This window comes from Patella vulgata, chromosome 9 (assembly GCF_932274485.2).
Source record: "Patella vulgata chromosome 9, xgPatVulg1.2, whole genome shotgun sequence".
NCBI lineage: Eukaryota > Metazoa > Mollusca > Gastropoda > Patellidae > Patella > Patella vulgata.
The window spans coordinates 4,667,635-4,685,879 of NC_065887.2; the positions used below are offsets into that span (position 1 = coordinate 4,667,635).

The window sequence follows — 18,245 nt, forward strand, 5'->3', positions numbered from 1 at the left end:
AAGTATTTGTTTTCGTATCTGAAAACTGATTCACAATTTCACTGTGAATAATACCCAACACATAAAATATCATTCAAATAAAATATTAAATTACTACAATTTACAATGATATTCATATATATATATATATATATATATATTAATTTGTTACTTTATTTTCTGTCAAACGTTAAAATACGAAACTGCAAAGATGGAATGGTGAATCTTCAAAATGGCGTCCAAAGCAACGAACGGAAAAAACGAATAAATGTAGGCCTACATATCATTTAAGTCTGAGCCATGGCGGGGGATGAATTCATTCATTTAATTCCGTTTTTTAATTTTGTTCTTTATGTTGGAAATTTTACTTTATATGTAGCCTGTTATGTGTTTAAACGAAATTGTCACTCTGAGATAATCTTTCCATTATTATTTGTCAGAGCCGCAGTGAGCGTGGCTTGTGATTGAGATGTTGGCCCTACAATCTGAACCATCGTAAATTTTAAACGGATTTCTTCGATTATGAACAAGCATAGGCGTACGAGCCAGGGGGGCAGGAGGGGCAGTTGCCCCCCCTAAGGGTTACGTGAAAAAAAATTTTTATTTCATCTACTTGGCAAAATAAAGTGCCCGAAATCTAATAAAACACTAATTTTACGGGCTGGAATAGCAGTAAAAGGCGTTTGCGGCAGTTACATATTCCAAAATTTTTCTTGGGGGGTCCTTACAAGGTCAGGTCCGCTTCTTCGCCTCTCGAAGAAAACCGGCGCCGCTGTCTGTAAACCTGAAATTTTTTAGGGCATTTCTAGTTTTGCTTCCCTAACTGTCATCAAGCTTAATAGCTTTTAATTGAATACCACAAATTTGTACTGAGTTAACTATGGATTAAAACATTTTGTCTGGAGCCACTCTACTTTGTGCGACATTTTTCGGGCATCGATTATTATTTGTGAATGCAGCTGCAACAGTCTGATTGGATGGTTGGAATTCAGAATGGGATTTGAGTTACAAAACCATTGGATACTTTTGGAGTTGCTTACACGGGCTAGAATAGCAGAAAACGCATATGCGGTGGTTAAATTTTCAAAATTTTCTCCAGTCTATCAGATTTTGTCCACAATGAAAATATCACTGATTGCACGGATACTTGTTAAAATAAAGTCATATATAAACTAAAAATATCCTAATTATAAATAATTGAACAAGGATCATGAAGCTCACCTCCGAAGTCTCTGAGTGTATTGTTAATTTGATAGCATTCTTTCGATCAAATAATAACCGCTTCAATAACATTTGAAGAATCCAGGGAAAGAACGATCTAAGTCACATTTTCGTCTTTTCGCATTAAAGGCAAAACAGACTTTTGGACGAGAATGCTTGACGCGAACAGAACAACGAGTGGGTTTAATTACAACTTCAAAATGATGTTTAATACGAATCATATTTACCAGTACAACAACTGACTTCAACTTTTCAGCCAAATTAAGGTCAAATAAAGGGTACGATGGACGTATTTGTCCGGGTCTTGGTTCGATGTGACTCCGATCGTATTTAGATTGTTTCACAGAAAGTTAGTACAATTTGCTACCAGATGGCGCCATGAACTGGGTTTCATTGAAAAAGTGACTTAGATTGTTCTTCCCCGGGGCTCTTCATTTACCAGCGTGTTGCTTATAATACTTATATATGTCATATTAAAGATAATCATGGGTTATATTTAAGGCCGGTAAAACGAATGTAATTGTTTTTGTGCCTCATGTGTGTTCAAAAGAAAATTATCCCATCCGAGTCGCTAATCAAAATATTCCAAAAGGTAAAGTTATAAAATTTGCAGAAATTTTACTAGAATTAGTAGAATGTAAAAAACATTAACAAAATAAAAGAATACGGACAGTTATGTGTGTGAACGCCCAAACTCAATGCCGAGCTGAGATTTGTAGCTTTTTCTTAAACCAAACTTGAATTGTCGTAAAAGTGCCGAAAACCATTTCTATTTGCTATGCTGTCACCCCTTATACGAAATGATATCTCCCGAAGAGTGACGTAATCAGCTTCCATATTGATATTTTTCTGTGGGAGTTCAATTTTTCAAGAGAGAACTTTTTTATTCTTTGGGATAATTAGTTGTGCAATGGATTTTATTTAATGGGAGTTGATTTCTAATACACAGTTAAGTGGTTTGTTCATAATCCGTTTAAAATTTACGATGGTTCAGACAGTAATCTGGATGTACCGTGTTTAAACCTGGTGCTGGTCGAGAAAGTTCATCGGGATTTCCCGGTGTTGTTCCTCCTTGTCAGTGGTTTAGGATGCAGGGTCTGGCAAGGGACAATGTATAGTAGTCGTTCAGATTGGATGAAAAACCGAGGTAGACCTACAGTATTGGTAGGCCTACTTACACATTGCTGTGCACGTACAAGAACCCTTAACAACCGGGGAATCACGTGGCTAAGTGGGTAAGACGCTGGCTCGCTAGCCTGGAGATTTTCCGGCGTGGTTTCCCCTTGTCAGTGATGCAGGATGGAGGGCCTGACAAGGACAGCTGTCTAGTAGTTTGGATGGCGCGAAAAACCGAGGTCCTGTGTACATATTGGCGTGCACGTAAAAGATCCCTCGGCAGTTGGAATTCGATATAAGAGTAGGCCGTAGTGCCGCTGCCCGGGCAAAATTTCCCTCATAGTACACTGTATAGTGTATGCCCCTCTTCATTAACCCAGTTTAGGAGCAGGACAGTAGGATGTTAAACCCCATTTCATTTCATTTCCTTAACCCCTTAACTGCGTAGGACGTTATGTAATGTTCTGGACAACTGCCACTCACCGTGTGTAGGACGTAATATAACGCCCTGGAGGTATTTTCCCCAACCTATTCTTAGAACACAATCATACCATGCGGAAAAGACGTATTATTACGCCTGGTCGATGAATCTAATTAAGGGAGGCAACTCTATTTACTGTTAGTTTTATTTTGGTTTAAGACCACTCAAATTTGTATTCAGGAAAAAATAGGCCCAAATATGACGTTTTTCGTCAAATTAATTACGCAATAGGGGGTAGTTAACGTCAAATTAATTACACAGTTAAGGGGTTAACAACAGTTGGATTTTCAACATAAAGAGTAGGTCGAGTGCCGCTGTCCGGGCAGTCGGTGCAGAACAGTGCAGGACATTAGATTTCATTTCTTGCGGGGGTGTTGGATGACCAAATGGTTAGTGCATGCCCGTTGTATCAATAGATCTGTCATTGAGTCAACTGGTGTTGTTTCGATTCCCTGGTTGTACAATGTATGTGACAAGGGTTTTCTCTGGGTCCTGCAGTTTCCTCGCACTACTAAAGACCCCTACGCACAATCAAATTATTGAAATAGAATTGAACCATAGTCCCAAAATGACTTGTTTTTGCAAGTCTTTGATTGGCTTAAACTATGAATGAGGAATTGAGTCATTGTCTGCTAAAAAAGTGAGAAGATCAATCTCCATCACACAAATGACGGCTGAAAATTGAGCTAAACAATTTCAAAACCATTTTTATGAAGATGGCGGTATTATGTTTTGTAAATTTTGTTCACACAGCGTGGACTATATATACACAGTAATACGGTGAAGGATCATATTGAATCAAAGAAACATCAATCGGCCATGATGGATTCAGTGATACCCATGTCTTACTGTGAAATGGAAAAAAATAGAATTGAATAAAATCTGAAATGGAATTTGCTCATATCAGAAGTGGAAAATCATCATCCATATGAATCTGTGATTGTCTCTTGCCTTTAGTATGACTAGAGGACAAACAAACTGAAGTTTTACTTCTTCGTAGTCTTGTAAATAAAAAGATGAGCCATTTAGAATTTCAAAATTGAAAATGTGCAGCTACTTGTAGGCCTACATGTAGGCTAAAAACTTTTGAGGAAAAGTAACCAAGTATTTGTGGATTTTTAATTATTTTTTCCCCATGAGGATGGCAGATTAATCAACAACATTATGTAATATGTGATAATATTACTTATTTCATAAATAATTAATTGTTTTTTGACCAGGGTGGGTATTCCCAAAGAACAGAAGTTCAAATTGATGTTGCCATAGCGATAATTATCTTGGGGTTAAATTGTTAAGATATAAATACAGATGAGGATGGCAGATTAGTCAATAATGTTATGTGATATAATTTACTTATGTCATAGATAATATTACCTACTGTGGGTTATAAATTGTCAATAATAAAGTTACACAATCAGCTCAAGGGTTATACGACCAGTTGTATTAATTATGATAAATCACAGGAGTCTGACCTTCTATCTGTATATATATGCATACACCATGTCCAATCAGACAATATAATAAAAAAAAGAATGAATATATTGTCTGGTTGGACATGGTGTATGCATATATATACGGATAGAAGGTCAGACTCCTGTAGATAAATAAATATTATTTATAGCGTGCTTGCTATAAACTCTTCCAAAATGGGTTATCAATCATTATCAATAAATAAAGTGACTCGATCAGCTCATGGGTTATACCAGTTGTATATAATAAATATTAAAGATGCTTTAATTGTTAAAAAATAGTAATGACAACTGTAATGACTGTTTGAAGATGTACTGCAGATCGTTTATTATTGCAGCAATGGTACTTGACAACCAAGACTATCCATTTTACAATCCCCCAAATGAATGTCAATATTTTAATGTAAATACTGTTATTTAAAAAGAGTACATCTGAATTTGGAGAACCATAGGCTTAAAATGAACAGTTTTTGGTTTGATATTCCTCTAAAATGAACAGTTTTTGGTTTGATATTCCTCTAAAATGAACAGTTTTTGGTTTGATTTTTGGTTTGATATTCCTCTAAAATGAACAGTTTTTGATCCGATATTCCTTTTAGAGATTCAACTTTATTACAAAGGATTCACATCTCACAGCTCTAAATTGTAGTTAGCAAAGGATTCATATCTCACAGCTCTGAACAGCAGATCGGATTCAAATCCAATGAAAATCAGACATATTAGATGGCATCGAGAGTTGATCATGGTCTGGATAAGTTAATAAATGTGTAATTAATAGTTTATATAACATTTCAAGTCTAAAGAAGACCTGCTCTTGTATGTTTAACTATATTTTTTTTCTCTTTCAGTTTAAAAAAAGATGATGCATTAGAAGTTATTTTACACCGTCAGTATATCATTCAATGATTCTAGATAAATCAACCAAAGAATCTCTAAAGATGTGAAATACATCTTCTTTATATAAATTGAAACCGTCAGAATGAACCCCTAGAATGTAAAAAACACCCGGGTATAAATTGGAATTGTCAGAATGAACCCCTAGAATGTAAAATACACCCTGGTATAAATTGAAACTGTCAGAATGAATCCCTAGAATGTAAAAAACACCCTGGTATAAATTGAAACTGTCAGAATCCTGAAGACAAATATAGTACCGTACCGACAATATACACGTAACTAGGCAATTTGTGGACTAACATCTTATATTATCACAATAATGTCTGACGACGACGACGACACGTACAGCTACGAGGAATCGTGGGACGAATCGGGTAGTAAAACGTTTAGTAGTTTGGGTGATTCATCTCTAGGAACGAGTGAACTCAGAGATGAAACGCAAGAAAATGAAGACAAAAAACGTGCATTGCCATTGGTTTTGAAAAAACAGAAGGGTTCATTTACTGGACAACTTTGGGTGGATAATTCTGAAAATCGTGGAGCGTTGGATGTTTCCCCGAGAGTCGTAGGATCTTCTATACAAAGAAATAGCATGTTAAATCCGGGTTTGCATTTCTTGGAGAACAACGATAACCCAGTGACGTCAAATCGTGGAGCGTTGGATGTTTCTCCGAGAGTCGTAGGATCTTCTATACAAAGAAATAGCATGTTAAATCCGGGTTTGCATTTCTTGGAGAACAACGATAACCCAGTGACGTCAAATCTCAGAAGAAGTAGTTCCATCATGAGAGAAAGTAGGGAAAGTGTTGGAGTTGAAGATTCCCGGAAAATAAATACACCCAAAAAGATGCACGTACATTTCAGTAATACATTGGAAATAGTGCATGATATTCGCGACTCTCCCCCAGAATTCTCTGATTCAGGAGAGATCAGTTCAGAAGATAGCAGTGATCGGACAGATACATCAACCAGTAAATCGTTAACCGATAAATATACGAATGACTTTGATTCTCTGTCGGGCAAATCGTACTCCGCTGATTTTGAATCTTCGACGGCCAAATCTTATTCAAGCGATTTTGAGCAGACGTTCAGTGAAGACACGGACACGTATCAGTCCATCTCTCAGGATCAGGAAACATCTCAGCTCAATAGCCAATCAGTGTTTAGTGACAGCAGTGACACCTATAGGAACGTCAGTGATAGCGAATCGTACACAGATTCTCAATATAGCGACATTAGTTCGTTGTCGGATGATAGATCGGATGCCACTGAGACTGGTGACGACCTCTACAGTGATACATTTGAATCGGCTACGAAAACTTCTGGAAGGTAAGTATCAGGGTTTGCACGTCAAAATGTTCACTGTTGGTCATGGAAATATTACATATAAAATTCACAAGGTACAGTAATGTGAATTCGTTTGTCTAAACCACTATCAAATGTTTTTTCCAACTCAGCCCCAACAGCGTGGAATGTTCTGTCGCTGGAAGTAAAGTGAATGTTTAATGTCTTACTGTTCTGCTCCTACAGGACTAATGAAGATGGACATAAGGGGCCAAAGACCATGCAGTGTGCTATGAGGGAAATTTTGCCTGAACAACGGCACTATATATGTCCTACTCTTATATCAAATTCAAACTGCCAAGGTTTCTTTTTCATACCCTCAGAGCAGCTATTCGTTTTTCCATTCCAGGCCCCCTGTCATGCAGGAGGGAGGGCCTGGATGGGACAATCAGTGAAGGAGGGAGGGCCTGGATGGGACAAGTGGTGCAGGAGGGAGGGCCTGGATGGGACAAGTGGTGCAAGAGGGAGGACCTGGATGGAACAAGTATGGATTGGAGGGGGGGCTGGATTCGGACAAGTGGTGCCAGAAGTAGGGCCTGGATGGGACAATCAGTGAATAAGAGAGGGGCCTGGATGGGACAAGTGGTGCAGGAGGGAGGGCCTGGGTGAGAAAAGTAAAAAAAAATACCACTGCTTACAACATGTTAAAAAATAATATTTGAAAACATTGCATGTTTGTGGTGTAAGGGGAGACAATAGGTAAAACATACAGTTACATCCCTTTAATCATTTCCTGTACTAAACTGTATATTTCATGTACTAGACTGTATATATATTTCAGATTGTCCAGCAGTTATAGATATGATGATGACACATTTGAAGACAGTGACACGTCCAGTATTAAACACAGTATATTGGATAGTCTCGTATTTCCAGTAAGTTTTAGATAGTCTTGTATTTCCAGCAAGTTTTACTTTGATTACTTTATAGCTTATCCAAAAAAATCAGAACAATTAAGAATTTAAACGGATTAGAAGGGGATACTCGATTGGACGTTCCGGAATTAAATTGTCTAATTCAGGCTACAATGCATGTGGCGACTGCATAAGGAAATATCTCAATCAACCATGACAGTTGATACATGTACATGTACATGTATATATTCGTTGTGTTTAATTACATCACGATTCGACTCACACCACCTCCATTAACCTATAACCTAACCCTAACCCTAACCCAACAGTTCTATTCGTGCTTTGACTAACATTGCTTCTTTCTCTGTTTCCGTTAGGTTATGGGTTAATGTCAGACGGTAAAATAGCCCACAAGATGAAATTGCTGGCATCATTTCCAAAATGAAACAACTGCGCATGTCAAACGGAAGCGACGGCTAAATAGTAAATAAAGTAAAGAGCCGTCAGACGGCAAAATATACACTGCAAATTATTAAACCTCAAATTGAACCGTATTTTAGTCCCTCTGCTTTTGTTACAGATATTAGAAGAATCGTAACAAGCTATATCTTGAGGTGAACAAAGTTTCAAGGTTGGAACCAATGACTCAGATTAACTTTCAAATCACTCAAATGATCTTGCACTTTGTTAAACATACATTATGCAAGAGCTAAATCTGCCTATTGCAGGTTATTCTTTAGGCCTGAAATGTTTTCTAAAGTATTAATTAACTGATCCAGGCCTTAATCAACTCTCGATGGCATCAGATTTCTCTGATATTAAATAGATTAGAATGGTTCAGCGATACTTTGATTTAATCAAATATGGAGGACCGAGACTTAGCTTCGATCAACCAGTACGGTGGTTGAAATTATTGCACACGTCTGTCAAACTTTCAAAGGCTAATATCTTCACTTGCAATAGAGTAATTTGAATGAAATTTTCAAATTATTCATTTTACATCATCTACTTTCGAACTATTATAGCAAGAATGGCTAGTTCTTTATCTAAATCTTACATAATGTATCTTTAATAGTAGACTTGTTCTTCACATGTATTCCGAAATAAAATAAGTATATATGTGTTTCTGTTATTTTAGGATTTAAGTGATATTGAAACGACTGATGTAACGTATGCTAGAGATCAGTTTGTAGCAGAAACTATTTATAAACTTAAACATCCTGATATTAAACTTGACTTTCACCTGGCAGATGATAAACCTAAAACAGGTACATGTAGTTAACCTCTCTCTTTTAATAAACGATATATTTATTTAACCAATTACTAAAAACCTTCTCACTTTTCATAAACAATAAGTTAATTTAACCAATTTCTTAAATAAAATGAAATGAATTAGGGTTCAACATACTACTGGGTCGATGAATGTATACAATATTTTCCCTGGGCAGTGGCCCTACAGTCTACTCTTATATCAAATTCCAACTGCCAAGGGATCTTTTGAATGAACGCCAATATGTACACAGGACCTTGATTTTTCATCCCATCCGAATGACTATTATACGTTGTCCCTCTGTCCTGCACCACTAACAAGGGGGAACCACGCCAGAAAAATCCTGATGAACTTTCTCTGCCAACACAGGGATCGAACACAGGACCTTGAGGTTAGCAAGCCAATTACTCACTGAGCCATTGTGACTCCCTCTTTTTTTTTTATAAACAGTTGATTTATTTAACTAATTTCATAAAACCCTTCTCCCTTTTCATAAACATTATATTTTGTGAATTTCAAAAAAAGTTTTACCACAGTAGTGTTTGGCTGGAGAGTTTACTTCCCTTCCGACCTGTTTAATATTTGGTTGGGTGGTTTACTCCCCTTCCCACCTGTTTAAATATTTGCTTGAGTAGTTTACTCCTTTTCCCACCTGTTTTATATTTGGTTGAGTGGTTTACTCCCCCTTCCCACCTGTTTAATATTTGCTTGAGTAGTTTACTCCTCTTTCCACCTGTTTTATATCTGGTTGGGTGGTTTACTCCCCTTCCCACCTGTTTAATATCTGGTTGGGTGGTTTACTCCCCTTCCCACCTGTTTAATATTTGGTTGGGTGGTTACTCCTCTTCCGACCTGTTTAATATTTGGTTGAGTGGTTTACTCCCCTTCTCACCTGTTTTATATTTGGTTGAGTGGTTTACTCCCCCTTCCGACCTGTTTAAATATTTGCTTGAGTAGTTTACTCCTCTTCCCACCTGTTTTATATTTGGTTGAGTGGTTTACACCCCCTTCCCACCTGTTTAATATTTGCTTGAGTAGTTTACTCCTCTATCCACCTGTTTTATATCTGGTTGGGTGGTTTACTCCCCTTCCCACCTGTTTAATATCTGGTTGGGTGGTTTACTCCCCTTCCCACCTGTTTAATATTTGGTTGGGTGGTTTACTCCTCTTCCAACCTGGTTAATATTTGGTTGAGTGGTTTACTCCCCTTTTGACCTGTTTAATATCTGGTTGGGTGGTTTACTCCCCTTCCCACCTGTTAAATATCTGGTTGGGGGTTTACTCCTCTTCCCACCTGTTTTATATTTGGCTGGAGAGTTTACTCCCCCTTCCCACCTGTTTAATATTTGCTTGAGTAGTTTACTCCTCTTCCCACCTGTTTTATATCTGGTTGGGTGGTTTACTCCCCTTCCCACCTGTTAAATATCTGGTTGGGGGGTTTACTCCTCTTCCCACCTGTTTTATATTTGGCTGGAGAGTTTACACCTCTTCCCACCTGTTGGGTGGTTTACTCCCCTTCCGACCTGTTTAATATCTGGTTGGGTGGTTTACTCCCCTTCCCACCTGTTTAATATTTGGTTGGGTGGTTTACTCCCCTTCCCACCTGTTTAATATCTGGTTGCGTGGTTTACTCCCCTTTCCACCTATTTGATATCTGGTTGGGTGGTTTACTCCCCTTCCCACCTGTTTAATATTTGGTTGGGTGGTTTACTCCCCTTCCGACCTGTTTAATATTTGGTTGGGTGGTTTACTCCCCTTCCGACCTGTTTAATATCTGGTTGGGTGGTTTACTCCCCTTCCCACCTGTTTAATATTTGGTTGGGTGGTTTACTCCCCTTCCGACCTGTTTAATATCGGGTTGGGTGGTTTACTCCCCTTCCCACCTGTTTAATATCTGGTTGAGTGGTTTACTCCCCCTTCCCACCTGTTTAATATTTGCTTGAGTAGTTTACTCCTCTTCCCACCTGTTTTATATCTGGTTGGGTGGTTTACTCCCCCTTCCCACCTGTTTAATATTTGCTTGAGTAGTTTACTCCTCTTTCCACCTGTTTTATATCTGGTTGGGTGGTTTACTCCCCCTTCCCACCTGTTTAATATTTGCTTGAGTAGTTTACTCCTCTTCCCACCTGTTTTATATCTGGTTGGGTGGTTTACTCCCCTTCCCACCTGTTTAATATCTGGTTGGGTGGTTTACTCCCCTTCCCACCTGTTTAATATTTGGTTGGGTGGTTTACTCCTCTTCCGACCTGTTTAATATTTGGTTGAGTGGTTTACTCCCCTTCTCACCTGTTTTATATTTGGTTGAGTGGTTTACTCCCCCTTCCGACCTGTTTAAATATTTGCTTGAGTAGTTTACTCCTCTTCCCACCTGTTTTATATTTGGTTGAGTGGTTTACTCCCCTTCCCACCTGTTTTATATTTGGTTGAGTGGTTTACTCCCCTTCTCACCTGTTTTATATTTGGTTGAGTGGTTTACTCCCCCTTCCGACCTGTTTAATATTTGCTTGAGTAGTTTACTCCTCTTCCCACCTGTTTTATATTTGGTTGAGTGGTTTACTCCCCCTTCCCACCTGTTTAATATTTGCTTGAGTAGTTTACTCCTCTTCCCACCTGTTTTATATTTGGTTGAGTGGTTTACACCCCCTTCCCACCTGTTTAATATTTGCTTGAGCAGTTTACTCCTCTTTCCACCTGTTTTATATCTGGTTGGGTGGTTTACTCCCCTTCCCACCTGTTTAATATCTGGTTGGGTGGTTTACTCCCCTTCCCACCTGTTTAATATTTGGTTGGGTGGTTTACTCCTCTTCCGACCTGTTTAATATCTGGTTGGGTGGTTTACTCCCCTTCCCACCTATTTGATATCTGGTTGGGTGGTTTACTCCCCTTCCCACCTGTTTAATATTTGATTGGGTGGTTTACTCCCCTTCCCACCTGTTTAATATTTGATTGGGTGGTTTACTCCCCTTCCCACCTGTTTTATATTTTGTATTTTATTTACAGAAAGTAAAAAAGATAGAATATTGTCAGAGTATTGTCAGATGAAAATTGATCAACTGAAGTCTAAACAAGGTTTGATATTAAAAATAATTTAATTAAAATTTGATCTCTATTTTGTTCCAGTTTTAATTTGGGTGTGGTCTATAAAACAACAATCTATCTACTTCTTTATCAATGCTATAGCGAGCCATGATGATTCAGTGAGGCAGACGTTGGCTCGCTAACATGGAAGTGCCGTGTTCAATGCCGATCTTGGTCAGGAAATTTCATCTTGATTATTCGGTTTGGATCCCCTTTGTCGCACGTGTAGGACTGGATATAGTTGTTTGAATGGGATGTTTACACATCAGCTTGAAATTAAAAGAACCATGAACAGTTGAAATTCGATATATGCGAGTAGGCCATAGTGGATCCGGAGCTGTCCAGGCAAAATTTCCCTCCTAGTACACCCCAGTCGGAGCAGAAACGAAGGCAGTTAAACCCCTTTTTCATTTCATTTTCTCTGATGTTGAGGTTGGATGGCCGAATGGTTTAACGCATGAGTGTTAGATTAAAAGGGCTGTGTCGTGTCAAGTGGCGGGATTTTGACACCCCACTTGTACGTGACAAGGAGTAGGGTCCCCTGTTCAACCTTATGGGTTTTCTCCAGGTCCTCCAGTTTACTCCCACTGCTGAAAACTCCTACGCACAAGTGAATTAATGAAATAAAATTGAACCATACATTTAGTATGTGTGGAGTGGACATTAAACCCCATTTCTTTCTCTCTCTCTCTCTCTCTCTCATTGATGCCTAATTGCGACTGTACTATGTCTTCAGTTTCAAAACTATGCTGTTCGGACATGATCTGGCCCCGGGACCCGTGTTGTACCGAATCTTATTCATAATTAAAGCCCATCCTTCACTTGTCCCGGGTGGAACCTGCGGGGCTATTTGGATGGGATGAAAACTGAGGTCTTCCTGTGTCAACACTGACATACATGTAAAAGACCTCAGGCTATCGAACATTGGAATTCGCCATTGCGGAATTTTTCCCGACAGCAGTGCTGTGTCCTACTTCTATTTCAAACTGTCTGCGGATATTTAACATGCTGCCAACGGTATTTACACGCCAACCATTCGGGCATCAAACCCCCCCATATACACAGGCTAACCATTCAGCCATCCAACCCCCCTATATACACGGCCTAACCATTTGGCCATCCAACCTCCCTATATACACGGGACAACTAGAAAAAAGATATGCACATTTTGCACAAATTTGAAAATTGTTTTTTTTTAGATAAACCTGAAGAAAAGACAATGAAATTAAAACCGGACCCTATACCTGTAGAAACATATGGAATAGGAACCCAGCAAGTTGAACGATTAAAATTACAAAACTTCATGATGAAGTTAAAACAGGTAACTGTCATTAAAGATACATTATGGGAGATTTGATAACGAGTTGGCAGTTCTCACTATAATAGTTAAAAACTAGATAATGTAAAGGCAATTTGCTGAAAATTTCATTCAAATTGATCCACTATGAACCGAGAACAAAGCGGTTGAAATTTCCACCTAGCTTCAATCATCATTACTAAAGTCAGTACGATAAACAGCATAGTCTTGATTATCCATTTAATCGTTAAATCGTTAAGGAAAGTTATGCAGTAAATCGGCTCATAATCCACTAAAGATCCCAAGCTAGCGTTGCCATCTAGAGTTGATTATGGTCAGGATAGGTTAAGAGCTGTCTAATTAATGATTTAGATAACAATTCAGGCCTAAAGAAAGACCTGCAATAGACAGATTTAGCTCTTGTATATTGTGAGTTTAAGGGTCAAGTTAACCGGAAGCAGATCCTGATTAGATTTGGGGTGGAGGTTGGATGGCTGAATGGTTAGCGTATGCGCGCTGTATCATAAAGTCTGTCATTGAGTTGACTGGCGTGGTTTCGAATCCCCTGTTGTATGTGACAAGGAGTAGGGTCGCCTGTCCCACCTCGTGGATTTTCTCCGGGTCCTCCAGATTCCTCCCACTGCTAAAGATCCCTATGCACAAGCGAATTATTGAAATAAAATTAAACCATATGTTAGTCCCGAAGTGACCTTGTTTGTGTCGAGTGGACGTTAAACCCCATTTACACTGAACAATTTACACTGAACAATTTACACTGAATAATAGCTGATTTTAATGAGAGGTATAAGAACCATATATATTTGTTTAATTATGAATTCTATATTTTATTTTAGAAATGTGAAGAAGAGATCCATGATATTAATACATGTCCTGATTGTAGGTGCGTACAATTTTGGATTTGTGAATGTGAATATTTGGTAATATATTATTGTGCCCCGCCCTTAAAGTCAACATGGGACTATATTATGCTGTGTCCATGCTTCTAATTGAGCTATAATGTTTAAACTTGGTGCACATAATAATAATAATGATATTTGTATTGTGCAACTATTCAATCGACGAGAGAATCCGCTAGAAAATGTTAATGCTAGTGACTAAATAACCAACTTTTCACTTTGGATTTAAAAACTGACACAGAACCACATTGTTGGATATTTTCTGGAAGTGTGTTCCACACAGTTGATGCACTGTATCGAAAAGCTCTGGATCCAAGTAATGTACATCATCTATTTATTTTGAGATTGAGTCGGGGGACATGAGACTTATTACTACATGTAGTTATTTCATTTAAGAATTTAATTAACTGTTTCTAGAAGTGAGAGAGAGAGAGAAATGGGGTTTAACGTCCACTTGACACAAACTAGGTCATTTTGGGACTAACATATGGTTCAATTTTATTTCAATAATTCGCTTGCGCGTAGGGGTCTTGAAGTGTGGGAGGAAACCGGAGGACCTGGAGAAAACCCACGAGGTTGGACAGGCGACCTTACTCCTAGTCACGTACAACCGGGGAATCGAAACCCTGCCAGTTGGCTCAATGACAGACCGTATGATAGAGCGCGCGCGTGCTAACCATTCGGCCATCCAAGTAAAACCTGTAACAAGATTTCATCCAATCTGGTAATTTTCTTTTTGCAGACAAAGGTCTGATGAGATCGATGGTGCTCTTCAAGAGAAAGAATTTATTAAACGGATAAAACAGAAAGTCGAATCAGAAATAATGGAGGATAAAATACAGAAACATCTGATAGAAATGGTGAGAAAGAATTTGGTTGTTTATTTGCTTGTAAATCTGTATATTATTGAGTTCCGAAAAAAATAGTGTGCAGTTATTCAAATTGAATGAAATGCTGAAGCCTGGTGAATACAGGCGATTTTATTGAAGCAACAGGCAATTGTTAGGCAAGCAAGGAAGCACCCAAAATCCCAGTGACATGTATGCACTTACAAGCATTTATTGGGCTACGGTTCAGGGATTTCCACCTGTGATCATGTGACTAGTGAAAATGTTAACGCTGATGGGCGAGTTAAGACAAGGTACCAATTTGTAAGATCATGTGACATTTTATAATTTTAGAGTGACGAGCAATTCTTGACATTTGGTAAATCTTACACTGTGATATCTGTTGTCATGACAATGACGTATGCACACATGATGTTTTCTGCCTGCACTTAAAATTGCTAAAGAAAATGTTTAGCAAAATATACTGGGAACAATGGCACTGGCTAACTACCAAACAGCTCCATGGTTTTCATTCTGGTGGTGTTCAAGATATTTTCACGTTAGTGGCATTGGTTGAGAACAATTAAACCATTCGCCCCCCACCCCCCCACCCACCCTATCCCCACACACCCAAGAACCATGAATAAATACATGCTGTTATTTTCATTATTGCCCACTTTAGCATGACCTCTGTAAAGATGCATTATGTAAGAACTAAATCTACCATTACAGTTCGTCTTTTGGCGTTGTAGAAATTATTATTAGGCATAACAAGTCTATAATCAATTCTATAGGTCATTGGATGGCTGAGATTTAAATGGATTTAAACATCCACAAGTTTTAATTATTTAACAATAAAATGGACAATCGAGGCTTAGTCTCGGTTGTCAAGTACAGTTCCTGATAATCGATCTGTCTTCAAACTTCGCTCAGGATCGAGTAACTTGAATGAAATTTTCAATATTCATTTTTCATTATCCATTTTTGAACTATGATAGCAAGAAGACCAGCTCTTCATCTAAATCTTACATAATGCTGCGTAGGGTGCTGTGTACAGACTAATAGGGCATGTACAGGATCCTTTCTTTACGTTAGGGTAGTATATACATATACAGCGCTGTCTAGGGTATAGTATATACATGTACTGCGCTGTCTAGGGTATAGTATATACATGTACTGCTGTCTAGGATATAGTATATACATATACTGCGCTGTCTAGGGTATAGTATATACATGTACTACTGTCTAGGGTATAGTATATACATATACAGCGCTGTCTAGGGTATAGTATATACATGTACTGCGCTGTCTAGGGTATAGTATATACATATACTGTGCTGTCTAGGGTATAGTATATACATATACTGCGCTGTCTAGGGTATAGTATATACATGTACTGCGCTGTCTAGGGTATAGTATATACATATACTGCGCTGTCTAGGGTATAGTATATACATGTACTACTGTCTAGGGTATAGTATATACATGTACTGCTGTCTAGGGTATAGTATATACATATACTGCGCTGTCTAGGGTATAGTATATACATGTACTACTGTCTAGGATATAGTATATACATGTACTGCTGTCTAGGGTATAGTATATACATGTACTACTGTCTAGGGTATAGTATATACATGTACTACTGTCTAGGATATAGTATATACATGTACTACTGTCTAGGATATAGTATATACATGTACTGCTGTCTAGGATATAGTATATACAAATACTGCTGTCTAGGGTATAGTATATACAAATACTGCTGTCTAGGGTATAGTATATACATGTACTACTGTCTAGGATATAGTATATACCACACTGATCCGCAGTGAATATTCGCTTGGCCAAATTAAATTTTTTTTTAGTATTAGAAAAATAAATAAAGGTGTTTGAAATATATCTTGATAAAAAATATTCCATATTTAGCGTAAAAATGTACAGAAAATAGTACGCGGAGGCGTAAAATGGGTAAAACGATATAATTTTGCCCGTACCAGTTCATATTACTATGTCAATGTAAACAACGCACGTGTGACCATCAATTTGACGTTTTTTTCTGTTTGTTTACTCTGAATTCTTTCAGAAGTACATTTTTTACCGTCTAATCTGATTGACCTGCTCGTGTTTGTTTTAAAACAAGAAAAACAAGCCACAGAAGTAATCTTTTTTGGTGTTATCGATGCCACCCTGCTTTGTTGGTAAACATTGTGATGTGACGTCACCCTTAGAACTACAGCGGTCTAACCTTTTAAAGGTCAGTCATCTTGGACAGAGATAAAAGACGGATGTCGCATTAGGTCTGTAAAACAGATTGAGTATATACATGTACTGTCTAGGGTATAGTATATACATACATATACTGCTGTCTAGGGTATAGTATATACATGTACTACTGTCTAGGATATAGTATATACAGTTTAGGGTTAGGGTAGTATATACATTTACTACTGTGTCTAGGGAGAAAATAACATAATATTTTTCTCTTTTACAGAATTCTGTGAATCTAATAGCAAAGATAATACGAGAAATTCCCAAGCTGAGTGACGATTCTAGAGAAACTATCTATACATACAAACAAAAAGTTCAACAACGTTTCATAAACTCATGACCTCATGTGCAAAAAATAGTTTTTAGGAGAAGTCTGTGATATTGTTATGGTAAAACTATTCAATTCTCCTCCGTGTTTGTTAAAGTATTTATTCTCCCGTTAATCTTGATTTGATACAAATATTGCGCAGTTGTAACTTTTTATATATTTTTAAAAATTATTTTTGTAAATTTGTGATATATTTATATTGTACAATTATTATTTTAATTTTATATAAAATATTTGGTGTATATTTATTATTATTATGCCTGGGAGGTGGCTGAATGGTTAACACGTGGATCAGAAGGTCTGTCATTAAGTCAAGTCTTGATTGTCAAATTTGTTTTGGAGCCGTCTCAGAGTTGCCCGAGGAAGTTCATCTGTATTTTCATGTCAGTTGTAGAGGACATGCCAGGGGACAGTGTCTAGTCTTTTGGAGCAGACAAAAAAATGAAATCAACATGGATATTTGTTGCCATGCCCATAAAAGAATCCTTGAAAGTTGAAATTCAATTAAGAATTTCCATAAGACACATTCTTCTCTCTCTTCCTGTCTTAATTCCCAGGGAGCCTCAGTGAGTAAGACATTGGCTCGCCAACACGGAAGTCCAGTGTTTGCCAAGAAAAGTTCCAGCTTGATTCCATTTGTCAGTGGTGCAGGAAGGGAGACCTGGCAAGAGATAATGTATAGTCCTTCGGATGGGACATATAGTGTGCACTTACAAGAACCCTTGGCAGTTGGAATTTGATATTAGAGTAGGAAGTAGCACCGCTGTCCTGTCAGTGCAAAACAGGACGTTAAACCCCATTTTATTAAAGGCTCAATACCACTCTTGTTGTAACTGAATAATATGTCCCAGTCTTTATTCTGGTCAACAAATTGTACTATTTTAGAATATTTCAAT

At 37.9% G+C, this 18,245-nt stretch overlaps 1 protein-coding gene across 2 annotated transcripts; it reads left to right on the plus strand.

The window, feature by feature from the left end:
• Nucleotides 1-197: 197 nt before the first annotated feature.
• LOC126831564 (dentin sialophosphoprotein) lies at nt 198-18,153 on the plus strand. 2 transcript variants are annotated; one of them, XM_050562134.2, is made up of 9 exons: nt 198-249; nt 5,115-6,492; nt 7,289-7,382; nt 8,500-8,629; nt 11,632-11,700; nt 12,909-13,030; nt 13,861-13,907; nt 14,666-14,783; nt 17,245-18,153. In XM_050562134.2, exons 2-9 carry the CDS (start codon nt 5,483-5,485, stop codon nt 17,359-17,361), a joined length of 1,707 nt encoding a protein of 568 aa, XP_050418091.2. In that variant the 5' UTR covers nt 198-249; nt 5,115-5,482; the 3' UTR covers nt 17,362-18,153. The 2 variants fall into 2 exon arrangements, with proteins under 2 accessions (XP_050418091.2, XP_055959164.1); XM_056103189.1 differs by having other exon boundaries at nt 14,672-14,783.
• Nucleotides 18,154-18,245: the final 92 nt, after the last annotated feature.